The 14,064-nt window shown below is 47.5% G+C and overlaps 4 protein-coding genes across 4 annotated transcripts; 2 read left to right on the forward strand and 2 right to left on the reverse strand.

Annotated features, from left to right (window-relative positions):
- Window positions 1-3,490: 3,490 nt before the first annotated feature.
- F4812DRAFT_409894 (uncharacterized protein) lies at window positions 3,491-6,084 on the forward strand. Its single transcript, XM_047932485.1, has 2 exons — window positions 3,491-4,615; window positions 4,675-6,084. The coding sequence occupies exons 1-2, from the start codon at window positions 4,179-4,181 to the stop codon at window positions 5,417-5,419; spliced, it is 1,182 nt and encodes a 393-aa protein (XP_047795002.1). The 5' UTR covers window positions 3,491-4,178; the 3' UTR covers window positions 5,420-6,084.
- Window positions 6,085-8,334, reverse strand: F4812DRAFT_409897 (uncharacterized protein). The gene has a single exon (XM_047932486.1). It carries the CDS (start codon window positions 7,877-7,879, stop codon window positions 6,356-6,358), a length of 1,524 nt encoding a protein of 507 aa, XP_047795003.1. The 5' UTR covers window positions 7,880-8,334; the 3' UTR covers window positions 6,085-6,355.
- Window positions 8,335-8,414: 80 nt separating this feature from the next.
- F4812DRAFT_21438 (uncharacterized protein) lies at window positions 8,415-10,626 on the forward strand. Its single transcript, XM_047930375.1, has 2 exons — window positions 8,415-8,769; window positions 8,840-10,626. Exons 1-2 carry the CDS (start codon window positions 8,654-8,656, stop codon window positions 10,458-10,460), a joined length of 1,737 nt encoding a protein of 578 aa, XP_047795004.1. The 5' UTR covers window positions 8,415-8,653; the 3' UTR covers window positions 10,461-10,626.
- Window positions 10,627-11,278: 652 nt separating this feature from the next.
- On the reverse strand, window positions 11,279-13,238 carry F4812DRAFT_21636 (uncharacterized protein). The gene is made up of 2 exons (XM_047930396.1): window positions 11,689-13,238; window positions 11,279-11,542 (listed from the first exon to the last, which is right to left on the reverse strand). The coding sequence occupies exons 1-2, from the start codon at window positions 13,115-13,117 to the stop codon at window positions 11,499-11,501; spliced, it is 1,473 nt and encodes a 490-aa protein (XP_047795005.1). The 5' UTR covers window positions 13,118-13,238; the 3' UTR covers window positions 11,279-11,498.
- Window positions 13,239-14,064: the final 826 nt, after the last annotated feature.

Consider the following 14,064-nt stretch of genomic DNA (forward strand, 5'->3'; position numbering starts at 1 on the left):
CCTGTCTTTTCTATCCTTTTCCATTTCTAGGGACAAGATATATGACTACCCAGACCTAACCTACCTTAGGTACCTAGGTAGGTTAGTTGATTTCACCCTTGAGCTCTTCAATGGCAAAAACCAAGCTCACTAGTGAAGTAGAGAAGCTGGCTCTGTATGACATGTTGTAAATTGTCATCACATCTACTTAAACCGCACGGGATTCGGCAAGCCGTCGGTTGTAGTACTACGTCCGTGGATACCGGTAACATTGCATTCAATATTCTGCCGTAACAAGCTGTGACATTTGATGTACCTGTAGTTAGATTTTGTGTGCACGGGCAGATAAATGAACCACGGACCATCCTGAGCTAGACGGAGATGAGGAGATCTCAACCGCATCCCATGACTTTATGAAATGCGAAGGGGAATAAAATGGGTCCCAAATGAAAATTAAGCAATGCTAGGGTATCAAATTATTTTCCGATCGGACCGGATAGATATTTCGGCGGATACTAAGAGCTGAGGTCCCTTTTTAGTCTTCCACAACGTCTGCTAGGTTAGGTACCTAAGGTATGTTCATGGCTGTGTTATGATACAGAAGCCGAAGCTGCATAAAAGTACGAGATTCCAGCGTGGCTAAGCTAGTACGGCCTAAGCCAGCGTCCCGAGAGACCGGCAGGCCCGAGTGCGTGGGTTCGGTACTGTGCGATGCGTATTGCACGGTGATCGGCACGTGGAATTACTACATAGTAATAAATCGCAATCGATTGTGTATCTAATCGATACAGAATCGATACGATCTAACTATTGACTTGGGATGTATGTAAGCAAGGTAAGCAAGATTTAGATTTGGCAGAAGGCAGTCTGCGGTCTGAGCACTGCGATACCCGGAATACCTGGTGGATTAAGGTGGAGCTGATGATCTAAGACAGTTCCTGAGGGTCCATCGCACGGTCTGGCCTCACCTCACCTCAGGTTAGGTACCTTTACCTTGGCTTTACCTGGGCAGGTACAGAACGTTACGTATCCTGACTCAAGTACGGATCCGTACACACGTACCTGAGTGAGGTACGAAGGTACATAGTATACCTAACATTAGGTATCTCAGCTCAGTCGCCCCGCTCCCTAAAAAGAGCGTTTTACAGACGTGAGATCCCGCTCGCTTGCAAGTTGGTTGCAAGTCTAGTTCCGAATGAAGTAGGCGAACCTTTTCTCTTGGTTCTTGGTTGGGCTCATTGGTTAACTGGTTGTTGGCTGGCCGACTGCAAATGTGGAATACTCGACATGCGTGGAATAGAATAACAACATCTGGGTGGTCAGATACAACGTACCTTTATAGAAGGTACTGTAAGTAAGTGTTGGCATTACATATTATTGTGAAATATATTATCATCGCTTTAGGTACCTAACTGTGACCAGTTAGGTATGATAAATGGTTACTTTTGAGGGGTTAGGCAGATGCGAGTCAGGCTCACTCGACGGTCGACAGATCATAGAAAAAGAAAAAGAAACCCCCAAAGAGTAGGCAATGAGGGGACGAGGGAGAGGGGTATTAATAAATGGTATGATTCGATGCGCGACCAAATCCAAGGCTACACATAATCTTATCGGACTTATACAAAATGACCCGGTTTCCAGGGTTGAAAAAGATTTACAAATTACTTGTTGGTATTCTAATATGAAAGTGAAATGAAGAGGGAAAAATGACCTAACCTGCTACCTAAGTAACTGTTATGACATTCTGATGAACATAACATAGAAATTGAAAAGTGATGTGATGTACAGCTAATGATCCAATGAGATGATGCGCATTTAAGGAAGTTTCTCGCGTGCGTAACGGAAACGTACGACTCGGGACTTCAACCTTTCTTATTACTTAACGTCTTGCAAATCTGCAAGTTTCAGATTGGTTTAGTCTTGCCCATAAAAAAGAAATGATGGAAGAGAGAGAGAGAGGAAAAAAAAAGAAAAGAGGAAAGAAAAGAGCTTAGCCGCGGTACTTCTCCGGTACATATATACATACTTTCCTACATACCTTGCACATACTAGCTGCATTCGAGGTAGCTGTCCTATGTATATGTGGCCGTATATGCCTGTATCGAAGGCTACAGGGCCACGTTTGTTGCGGTTAGCGGGAATTTTCCGGCCAACAACCAATTCAGGAAGTTAGATTGTACTTGATTGGTGCGGCGTTAATGTAGGCGATGTCGAACTAACTACTATGTACCTAGGTACCTATGTAACTGGCTAACTTGGCTTACCTCGATACTTAAAACCAGTCAAAAACAGTTATGCAGGTCAGCCAACCCGCCTTCTAGCTAGAGCTCATACACGATGTATGGGCGGTGCTATTTGCGGCATTTGAATTTATTCGGTACCTATTAGGGGATGTAAGCCTTTCGTCACACATTAGGTAGGAAGGAGGTAACATAGCAGCATAGGTGAATTTAGAGCTCCCCCTCTACGTGAACGCGGGGAGTTCAACATGGATACTGGTAATATTCGAATATCGGGTATCAATATGAGGTATCAGTCAAGCTTAAGACCATGTATATAGGTATGTACATGTAATCCACAGTATGCATGTAGATATATCCCTGCTAGACCGGGTTTTCGCCCGCTTTGCTCCGCAAGTACCAGACCTAGACTCTTGCCTCTTTTTTTTTTTTTTTTTCTTTTTTCCTCTTGAGCATTTTTCTCTTCCCGCTAGCCTTGTACAACAGTAGATTTCCCCACTGCGTCTATTCTTAAAAAAATACATACGCTATATTATGCATGTGTAAATGGGCCTTCTCTTTTTACGAAAGATTCGTAAGAAGTGGGAAATTGGTAGCAATAACATTTTGGTATCGAGTCTGGACCAATTACCGAATGGTGAACCTATAAAATATCAGAACCTGTAAAATGCAACAACCGTTTGACGAATCCAACCACGTCTTAGCTGGTTAATATGAAGGTAACCTAATTTTGGTAGTTTGGGGTTCTCAACCTGCACAATGCATTGCCTGCATATCTACCTAGGTACATCTCCATACAATGCTTACCGCCTCTTTTCATCTGGATTGAACATCCCCCATGCTGTCTCTGCAGACTTGCGATCTCGAAAGTAAACAGATCATGCGAATCTGACACCGACTATTTTACAAACTAAAGTCGTCACTATCACAAACCTTGTACAAATACACAAATACACCTAGACCATACTATGGTCACATGGTAGGTAGTCATAACTGAACGTACAAAATAATATGAGTATGGGTATACCTGGAAGACTTTAACTTCATGTGGCAATCCTTTGCGTAATATGATGGATATCGATAATCGAGGGAGCTCGGAAGCACGGACAATGGACCCTTAAAATTGATGAGAGGAAAAAAAAAAGTTTCTGGTTGGTCTCTTTAATCGTAACAGCCAGATGAAAATTTTGGACCAGCCGTTAGAGCTAGATAAGCTTAAAGCTGATTGGATGATAGTTCCAAACGGGGCAATAGATGTACAAGGGATTATCCTTGCTCATGACGCTACAGCCAAGAAGGTACATAGTGTACTTACTTCTGCAGTGACAACCAGTCCCTCCAGTCCCTCCAAGTCCCTCTCAATTCTTTTATGGGATTCGCAGCAGAATAGTTTTTTTTCTCTTCTTCCTTGTCCACTGCCTTGCTTGAAGTGGATACCTAGTAACTATGATGCTTGTCCCAGTATGGTTTGTACCTCTAACCCCTGCTGAACAACCCCCCCCAAGTGAGGAACATTTCTGCAGGTTTTTTTTTTATTCCCATCACGCACACGCCCACTTCAAAATATAGGCAACCTCTCTCAAGCCATCTTGCCGCCTTCTTCACCCAATACAAACCGAAGCCACTACTTTGCTTTTCCCTGTCTTCGATTCGTCAGTTTAACATCGCTGTCGCGATATCATCGTTGTTTTTCCCACCGCCTTTCCCCATTTCTCCCTCATCTACCTTGATATTCGCATTCCTAGATCCCTAGTAACGATATCTTTTCTTTATCTTCCCTAATCTTCCCTAATTCTATACCTGGTCCCCTTGGTCTCACTCGCCTCTTAAACTCTTTGCCGTTGGTGTTTCGCCTGCGAGTCAGTTACAAGTACTCCATTCCCTTCATGCAGAAGCAATCGATATAGAATACAACAATATCTGTGTACCCTTCGTCATTTGCTCTCCTACTTGCCCACCATGCCGTACAATACTCGTCGCAAATCGTTGTCTTTACCGTCTCTCGGAATTCACATACCAGTAAATCGATCTTCGCCTAATAACTCCAGTATGGCGTCCTCCAGATCATCTTCCGAGAGCTCGTCGCATCCGAATAAGAAGTTAAAACGTTCTCACAATGATTCTGCGCTCTCTTCGGCTGCACCTGCTTCCAAACGGATAGCGAGTCCCGCCAAGTATGATCGCACGCCGCCACCATCGCCTGGTCTTCAAGTCTCCATTGAGATGGACGAGTCTGACCTGTCCGAATCTTCAGAGATAAAGAAAGTCGATTTAGAAGGTATAAACGACGAGATTGTTGAGGCCGTTATCTTGCGATTGGAGGAAACTCGCAATCGACCTCACTTAGTCAAGGAGTTAGCTACCGCCCTCATGGACCAAGTTAAGATCGTTCAACAGTAGGTTTAATAATCCCACCAACCTTAGCATTTTATACAGAGCTAATTCATTTTTTCAGATCTGCGAATCCTTGCGCCATCATTTCTTCTCGACTTTCTACATATTTGAAGCGATCATGTTGGTCTGCTGTAGCGCCTTGTCCTTTGGCTAAGGAGTTAGAGACCGTTCACCCAAGACGCACGTATTTTTATCTGACCACATGTCCCCATTTACCTCTCCCAGACCCCACAGCTCAACGTGCCATTATTACACCATCACTTTCAAGCTCGGCTTCCACTTCCGAAGATGCCGATTGCGACCGGAGAAGAGAACTCAGCCTCTCGCCCGAAGTTGATCTGTCTTCACCTGAGTTCGATGATATGGATGAGGATATTCCCATGCCAAGCACTCCGATGGGTTCAGTGTCTGGGCGCCATCGGCCACTTAACGTACCCCGCAACCCAAGAGGGGACGAGCCGCCATTAGAGAAGGATGAAAAAGAGTTCACACAGACAGCAGACGGTTTGCAAAAACGGAAAGCTGGCGGTCATTTGCTTCGGGTCGACCCCCTCGACCAAGCGCCTATAGATGATGGCATGCAAAACGAACAGCTATTTGGCGAACCGCCAAGGACTCTCGCGCCGAGTCTGCTGCCGCATATGGTGTTCATGACCAGTCCCGCAATGCGACCTAGCATGATGCTACCTGTGAAGAAAGATTCCGAAGCAGAAAACTGGGCTAAGCTAGACTCCATCCTGGACTGGGATAGAAGTCCCGAGACCGTCGAGTTAGATGAACTGGATGGTTTACTTGACGACTACTGAACGCCTTTTATTGGTCAATTTTCCCATCTTAATTCTTTATTTTATTACCATTTAACGAACAAGCTATCCGTGCAGCTGGCAAGCATTTAGCTATGTATGATGAGACGGAAGACGGCCGCACCGGTGATTTAAAAGGAGTTGGGCTGGGGCGTTGGCGGCGCATCTGGGGTCCTCGCATTCTGCATTTATTCCTCTCAGTTCATTTTGCCACTTTTCACCATTATTTCGTTAGTCAATGGTTGAGCATCCACCGCTCACGTACGTTGATGACTGGAAGGGGAGTGTACGAATATTATTAGATGAGCGCGCTTAGATGACTGCTTCCGACTGCTCGGGTCGCATGGAGGGCGACCCGGGGGGTATCCAACGGACTGAAACGGCTGTCGGCGGTTAACAAAAAAGGATATGCAGGCGGGTCTAGGAGGGTAACATAGCGATTGTCCTTTGCCATTTGATTTCCATAAGAAGGAAATCGATATGTACAATTAGAAGACCACACAAAAAGAGCCGCGAAAAAATAAAAAGGCTGGTTGGTTAGAAGAGACACTTTAGAAAAACCCCCAGTCAAAGACGGATCGAAATGTCAGGAGCGCATTGGAACAAACAAAAAGGAAACCAAAAAAGGCGCTCAAAAAATTAAAATGAAATCCCCGTTCAAAAGTTATTTTTATTGAATTTGATGTAAATGCGTGGGTGAGTGATACCTAATGATATTCAAGTGCAGTGTTATAGGTATTGTACAAATTACAATACCGCAATGGCTAAGTAGATGCAAAGTATATACAAGGCAGGTAGGTAATTAACACCTATTATAGTGTTATGCCAAAGGTTACATCTCATCATCATCTATAATCAACATGCAGCATCCAGGTAGTCAGTACAACGCAGGAGAACGCTCGCACTCACGTTTCAGAGCGGTTTTTTTTAATTTTTAAATCAGTCCTTCTTAGGCTTGCTATTGATAGAAACGACCGAGGACCACCAACTCGTAGCAGTCTTCGCGTCGTCGCGGTCCGCGTCGTCGGCGTCCAAGGAGGTGGCAGTAGTAGTGCCAGTCGCATCGGGAGCATGTGCGAAATTGTTGTTGTTGCTGTCGTGGATCTCGCGAACGCGCATCTCGACGAGGACGTGGGTACCGAGGGTGATCCAGCCGGGGCGCTCGAGGCGGACGACCTCGAGGCCGGGGACGGCGCGCTCGGCGGCGCGCACGACGAGCTCGACGTCGCGGTTCCACCAGCAGCCGAAGCGCGCGAAGTGCTGGCGCGCGCTGCGGTCCAGCAGCCCGTTCACCAGCTCGTACCAGCTGCGGCCGTGCTCCAGCAGCACGATGCGCCCCGTTTCGGGCTTCACGGCCGCGGCCATGCGGGAGAGGAGGAGGATTGGGTCACGCACGCTGCAGAGCCCGAACGTTTGGATTACAGTGTCGTATTTTTCGGGGTTGGGGTTGGGTTGTTGGTTGGAGGATGAGGAGGGAGGAGGAGGAGGGGGAGGGGGAAGAGCTATCTGTGCGTCGGCTTTGAGGAGGCGGATGCGGTTGTTGGCGAGCGAGATGCCTTCCTCGCTGCCGTCTGCCGTCTTAGAGGCCAGTCTGGAAAATATCGGTTTCTTGGGGATTTGCTCTACCATGAACGGTACGACTTGCCGGATCCGCGTCAATGCAAGGTCCAGCATGGGAGGTGAAATATCCAAGCCTGTAAAGCTACGTATGGCGTTCTCGTTTTGGGGTTCAGATACGGTCTTCTTCTCCTTCTTCCCATCACCACCTCCTTTTCCAGACCAACCAAACCAACTGGATTTCTCCTTGTTCTGCTCAGCGGGTTTCAAGCCCGCAGTCACCGCGCTCCAATCATAGTAGTCGAAATTGCGGCCGGCGCCCACGGCGACCTCGAGCACGTGCCCGCGGGCCAGCTCGGAGCCGATGTGCCGTCGGAGCTTGGTGATGCCGAAGCGCCACTCGGACTTGTCGAGGTGCTGGTCGAACTCCCGAGGCGATTGGATGGTCGGCCGGCCCGTGGGCATCTCGGGTTCTTGCCCCGGCGTCCAGTGCTCGGCCGGTTGCGTTCTCCAGTAGAATACCAACGACGACGTGAAGAAGCTTATACACACCACCGCGGCGCCGGCGCCAAAGAGAGGGAACCAGTGGTCACGTATTAGCTCCGAGATTGGTCTCCTCTTGTCTTCATATCCACTCGAAGAGGAAGAAGATGAAGAATGAAGCGTAGGTCTAGGCACAGACTTAGGAGCGGATTCCGATGCTACTTTCGGCTTTGGCTTGGCAGGCTGATAGGGCAGCGGCTTTGGAGTTGCTCGTTGCTGCCCTGGTGGTGGCGGCGGTGGCTGTTTAGCCGTAGCAAATCTTCTGCAACCGCCATCAATCCATTTGAAGCCATTCCCCTTTATTCTGGAGTTACGCACCAGACTTCCCCTCATAACGAGGTTATGCGGGTATGTAGGCCGCATCGTACTCTGCTAAGCTTAGGTACTTTACCCGCGAGGGGTATTACTTTAACGAGGTATATTAGGAGGTGCGTGAATGAAAGCGGCAGATAACGCAATGGGCTACCGATCCATCCTACGGGAGGTCAATGACCGCACGAATCATGCCTCTACTAACCAAACTGACGCTCCGGGCAAACGTTCCCGAATTCAGGAACAGTGCAGTTTTGATCTTAATGGTAACGATATCCGGCCGCTATGGAGCTGATGACGATGTAGATCTGGTAAAAAGGGGGCGAGGTCTTGTAAGTTGATCAAATGATTTCAACTCTGGCAACGGATTTTTTTGTGGTTTGACAGTTGACGATCGAGACTTTGACGACGATCCGATAATTTGAGGAACCAGATTCGGTACTTTGGTACATGCATGCATACATGTACCGTAATTAGGTACACTATGACACTGTGCTGCGTAAGGCCACTTCCAAGTTCCAACCACTGCAGGGTTTCTCCACCTAAATTGCGGGGTTGATGAGATACATCGAAGTTCCGTGCTTACCTTGTACATACCTAACATACCTGGTACCTAATATCACGACATCCATGGAAGGAGCTTCAAACATAAAGCTTCGACCATGCTGACGCAATGCAGCATGTATGATCTTAGATTAGTCATAATCTGAGCTTGACGCGCTTTCTCCAACATTATTCGACGCGTTCATCTAAATTGGATAATTACCTTCTATCCATTACCATCGCGAATTCAATGAAGTTACCTAATCCAAATTTATTGCGAAGATGGCATCACAACAAGACCTTCAAGAGCTCATCCGGCTTATGACTATCGGTATGAGGGTTCCTATGAAAGACGCCCTAAGCCGAATTAAAGAACTTCAGGCAAAAAACCTCCGTAGGTATGTTGCTGAATGACCACCCATAAATATGGTATTCATCAGATGATTTGTAAATAACTAGGTAGTGCAGTATTCAACAGATAGCTGAGTCCCCCCTTTCCGATGTCAACGCCGCCATAAAAGACACCAAAGCTGCCCGATCTCTGCACAATGCTTGCAAAGCCCGACTGAAGAATCCAATCACGTCGTCAACGGCTAAGAGGACTGGATCTACTCTTGAAAATGCTCCCAAACGTTCTAGGCAGTCAAATGACACGGGCTATGTTGATGGACCAGAGCCTGTTGCGCCGCACGAGTTTGAAGCATCATTCGCGTTGCCTGTAGAGACGGATGAGAAGATCATTGCAGATACCGTACTTTTGACGAATCGCGCCCCTCTTGTCCTCGCGTTCGCCGTTGAACTATTGCGATATACTATGCCCGAGCAGCCCCCTTCGAGTCGGCTAAGCCTAGCACAGGCGGTCGTGAGCGCCAATTCGAGAAGTAAGGCGGTGTCGATCGGCATAGAAAAGGGACCTAGCGCTGATGATCAGGGTTGGGGGCATGGCCAGCCCAGGGTGAAGGTGATGGGTCGTGAAGTTACGGTGTTGAAGAGAGGAGGTTACGAGTGGAAGGGGGATGAAGAAGTAGAGGAACACCCCAAGTCGGGAGATCACGTAATTAATAGTACGGATACTCCTCCAGGGGCTGTTCCAGGGGCTGCGAAAACTAATGTCAACCAAGATGCGCCATCAGAATCATCTGTTGGTCCCCAATTGAACGCTTGGTCGGCTAGTCAGCCCGTCACCCTGAAAGGTTCAACTTTTATAGTTCGCGCGACGCAAATAACGGGAACATCCCAACGCCAATCGACAATGCAGTCGCTGTTTGCAGCGGTTCCATCTCTGCAGAATGCGACGCATAATGCCTGGGCGTATCGCGTTCAAGTCCCGACAAATTTATTTGGAGCAACTACAATTAAAGAAGATTCGTTCGATGATGGTGAGAGCGGGTGCGGTGATTTCCTACTAAAAAACTTGCGAGAAGCAAACACTATTAACACGCTTGTGGTAATGACTCGCTGGTACGGTGGTGTTATGCTCGGACCTGATCGATGGAGGATAATACGAAACTGTCTTAAAGACGCACTGGCAGAACGTCTCCGGATTACGGGAGAGCAAGCTGCCCTCGGTGGTGAGGCTGTGTGGGGATTGGACCTCGAGGCTGCGAGAAATAAATCTGAGGGTGTTGGCTCGGCATCCAGTCGATCTTATGAGGCGGGCGTAGTGGGAATGCCTATTCATAGACCGGAAGTCGCGAAGGCTTACCTTCTCAAGAGCTTTGCCACCAGAGTGGACAATCTCAACGATGATGAAGGGGCTGACCAAGAAGTTTCCGCAGACCGTGAGCAAGATTTGTCTGTTTCTCAAACTTCTACGCGAACGAACCAAGCAAGTAAAACTACGCCGAAGCGGAATACGGCCAAAATGTTAAATCAGGAGAAAGAAGAGAACGTTGCGAGGCTGCTTGGTGCGCTGAGACTTCTATTTGATAGTTGGGCGGAACACCTCGGGACCAGTGAGCTCGACAGACGAGCGTGGGGTTGGTACATAGCCGTACGACCTGACGTTGAAAGCGGCCCTTCTGGCTGGGGCGCAAAGGGGCATTTGAAGCTTGCCGACATCTTAGCTTTGCGCCGAAAGGAAGGATGAAAGTAAGGGTGCCCTGACAACATATGGAAGTTATGGGCCTTCCGTAGCAGGTGAAGCACTGTGACATTCAACCACAACATATCCCCTCAGCCGAACCCGAAGTTCAATCAAAAGGATGATCGAATACCAAGTAAGTATTGCCTATCATCTAGGATTGAGCTACCTATTATCATACATGAAAGGTCAAACACGATACGCCTCCTATTCCACCAAGATCATAAGAGGAAACAATGGGGTATAACAGATTATAGAAGGAAAAACGAAAATAGACACGCGTAGTCTGGGTATGATTGAGAACCAGCCATATGCCCGTTGTTAGTCTAACCCAAATTCATCGAGACAACGCCAATTCGGCCAAACCGTATATCCCGCCGACATTCGAACTCGTGTTCCTCCTACTTGAACTGCTCGCGGAGTTCGTTGTGGCAGTGCTTTTTCTTCTCGGTGGAACTGAACTCAACATACGTCTGATTTCACTGGCAGCTAGCCCCGCGTTCCTCGCAGCTATGAAGGCGGTTCGGCCATCCGCATCCCCTATGGTAGCGTCTGCACCATGTTTCAGTAGCTGCTCTACGATGCGTATCTTTTGCGAGTCCTGAGCTGCTAAGTCGATGGCTACGATAAGTGGCGTGCGCTTTCCAGGACCTTGGATATCTGGATTGGCCTGGCCTTGGGATAATAGAGATTTCACCATTTTCGTATTGCCTTTTTCGCACGCCATATATAGCGCCGTCTTTCCCATTACATCCACACGATCCACTAGGTCAGGGCACCGTCGTAACAACAACTCGGCCACTTGTACACCTCCGTTATTTGTCTGGCATTTATGGAGTGGTGTCATATTGCTATGATCTATTACGTTCGGATCCGCATGCCGCTCTTCAAGAAGTATCGTACATATGTCGCGCTGGCGTTTTGAAGCTGCTACATGAAGTAACGTTGACCCCGATGCGTCGCGTTGTTCTACATGTGCTACATTTGACACCATATGCTGCAGCACCTCGATATTCTCCATCTGGATCGCTTTGTGCATCGGTGTCATTCCTGATACCGGATCGCAATAATCGAAGCTAAAAGTTTCGCTATCTACGTTCACTAGAAAAGCGAAAGTCAGCAACCGTTGTTTTGGTAATATGGAAATATGCAACGTTATAAGATCCAGCGACAATGGTCTATTTCTTTTGGGAGTGAGAGTGAAATGGACGACAGATGATCAAGCGAAACTTACTTCCCTGGTCTTTACACCACTGGTAGGCGTAGGTTAAACCGTTCATATTCGAATTGTTAGGCGCTGCCTGAGTTAAAGATGGCGAGGGGACGGCTTCGTGTCGAAGTTCTTGCCGGATCCAATCACGGAGGCCACGGGCTTCATCATGCACCTGTATCTGCTGCAAGACCTGGACTAATAATTCGGCCGTTTCTTCGACGAGTTCTAGGGGTCTGGGGTCTATTCGAATTCGACCATCAAGAGCGCGCTTTAAAAATGTGGTCGCTTGCCCGACGTTGTTCTGTTTGAAATGAATATCACCCAGTTTATGGTATAATCTCGCTCGCCGGTTGTTGTCGACTTGGCTCTCCTCTGCCTTGACCACTTCGGAGATCAATTGTTCTAATACTGTCCTAGCTTCATTGTGGTATTCGAGGCTATCGCATTGCAAGAATGTATCTGCTAACTCTTCTTTCATATCCATAAGCTTGTCGTCCGAGGCGTCGTCTGCCCTATGGGAGTCCTGGTTCTCTAAGAGTTGTTTCATGAGCCCAATACCTCGCTGCTGGTAGGTGGCCGCCTTGACGAAGATACCACATTGCAATAAATTTCGAACGACATCTCGGTTGGCCTTCAGCTGATAGTCGAGAATTTCGCTGCTCTGCACATTTTTGTAATCTGGCTCTGGATCAAATGCGTCTTGATATAAAAACAATGTATCGACACTCAAGGCCGAATTCTGCGTAGAGCGTGTGTCGAGAGACGCCCTATCCGTTTCGTTGAGTGTAACTGCTGTAGCTACATCGTCGGCAGTCTCGCGCCAATCACCAATAACTCTTTCTAAGGTGCATTCGTCTATGTCCCCTTTCTCTATTTCGGATCGAGCGCTGCGGGTATGAACTAGCAGTGTATCTCTTCTATGGCCGGCGAATAGGTGAGGGGATAGTCGGATGGCGTCGGTTAGTTTTCGAATCTCGGCCTGGATTTGATTTTGCGAGCTAGTTGTTTCCCACAAAGCACCCAACGAGATTGTTGTGAGACTCAGCTGAAGGACAGTTTTATATGAACAGATGTGACGAATAATCTCGACCACTCTTTCCTCCTTTAACGAATGCTCGAGGCTTCGTCGTATACGCTCAACAGGTCCTGCCTTGTCCTTAAGTTCAGGAAGCTCATGGCACAGCGTCTCCAACGACTTTTGGCACATCTGTATGATTTGGTGGATGTTGGCATGATGGTCGCGTTCAAAAGATAGCTGTCGTGGCCGTTTTTTGAGGGTCTTTTGAATCTCACTCAACGCCACTTGCAAGGTAAAGATCTCATCGTGGACCTCTTGAATGGAATCACGAATGTGTATGGTCTTCACGATGAAGCGACTGAGGCCCTTGACCAGAGTCCCAGCAAGTGTAACGACCTGTGCAACCCCCGCAGAGATGGATAACGGATCCATGTCAGTATCTTGTCAGCTAGAAGTCTAATTTGTCGGCCGATGACATTCTATCAACTAGCATTAATCAGCTCTTCCGAACTTCTAGATCCAATTCTACAACCTAGCAATGATCCGTCTCCATGCCAAGGTTTAATTCGCTTTCTAGGGTGTAATATAGGCTCAAGAGTCTAATAAGGAATACCGCCATGAATGAATTCAAGGAAAAAAGAATAGGGTATTGGGTGGCACGTAATCCTGGGCCACTACGTAGGTACGTTTCTGTTTCGGCAGTTACCCTTACCGATATGCGAAGCTAAGCCTACCTCTTCTAAACGGACAGGACACCTATAAATTACCTGTATTGGATAGGTCTGGAATAGATCGGGGTTATCCTGATGGCCCTCCTGCTTATTCCCTATGGGTTTCATAAGCTTATGAGGGAGATCTAAGCCTAGTTAAGAGAAAGTATTCCTTAGCCCCCCTTTCCTCATGCTCACTTCAGCCACCACAAGTAGTACTACGCCAGCCGGACTCCCAGGACGGTCATGGGATTTTGAAGCCACCATAAAACGAAGGGTAGTACAAATTATACATAAGGCGTAAGATCGACGTGAAAAAATACCAATTTTAGGTCTTAGGACTGCTACTATTGCCCGGCCAAGTTTCCGTTATAGTTAACGGAACTTGGAAATTGGAAATTGAGCACGGGCTAGCGCTTGCTAGACCTACATATACGCCTGTACTATCATGACAGATATCACACATCCTTCGAAGGCTCAGCAAAATTTTGCTTCTTGCATAAGATGGAAGCCTTTTTTTCAGCTGGTGCAACAATACGCGGGTAGCTTTCCAATCAAATTGTGCCGGCATACGTATGTGTTATGTCATATCGATAAGGGTGTGTAAAATGGTGTTGCTCACCGAGAGGTATTACACAATACGCACGAGGCTTCAGGTATGGTTTGGGT

The sequence above is a fragment of the Daldinia caldariorum genome, assembly GCF_022478825.1.
Source record: "Daldinia caldariorum strain CBS 122874 unplaced genomic scaffold F4812scaffold_1, whole genome shotgun sequence".
NCBI classification, from domain to species: domain Eukaryota; kingdom Fungi; phylum Ascomycota; class Sordariomycetes; order Xylariales; family Hypoxylaceae; genus Daldinia; species Daldinia caldariorum.

What these genes read in the sequence shown, in the direction of transcription:
- F4812DRAFT_409894 (XM_047932485.1), top strand. Translation starts at nt 4,179, where the DNA reads ATGCCGTACAATACTCGTCGCAAATCGTTGTCTTTACCGTCTCTCGGA. An exon ending in CAAGTTAAGATCGTTCAACA is followed by an intron (nt 4,616 to 4,674) that starts GTAGGTTTAATA and finishes TCATTTTTTCAG; the next exon opens with ATCTGCGAATCCTTGCGCCA.
- F4812DRAFT_409897 (XM_047932486.1), bottom strand. Translation starts at nt 7,879, where the DNA reads ATGCGGCCTACATACCCGCATAACCTCGTTATGAGGGGAAGTCTGGTG.
- F4812DRAFT_21438 (XM_047930375.1), top strand. Translation starts at nt 8,654, where the DNA reads ATGGCATCACAACAAGACCTTCAAGAGCTCATCCGGCTTATGACTATC. An exon ending in CAGGCAAAAAACCTCCGTAG is followed by an intron (nt 8,770 to 8,839) that starts GTATGTTGCTGA and finishes TAGGTAGTGCAG; the next exon opens with TATTCAACAGATAGCTGAGT.
- F4812DRAFT_21636 (XM_047930396.1), bottom strand. Translation starts at nt 13,117, where the DNA reads ATGGATCCGTTATCCATCTCTGCGGGGGTTGCACAGGTCGTTACACTT. An exon ending in GTGGTGTAAAGACCAGGGAA is followed by an intron (nt 11,543 to 11,688) that starts GTAAGTTTCGCT and finishes GAACGTAGATAG; the next exon opens with CGAAACTTTTAGCTTCGATT.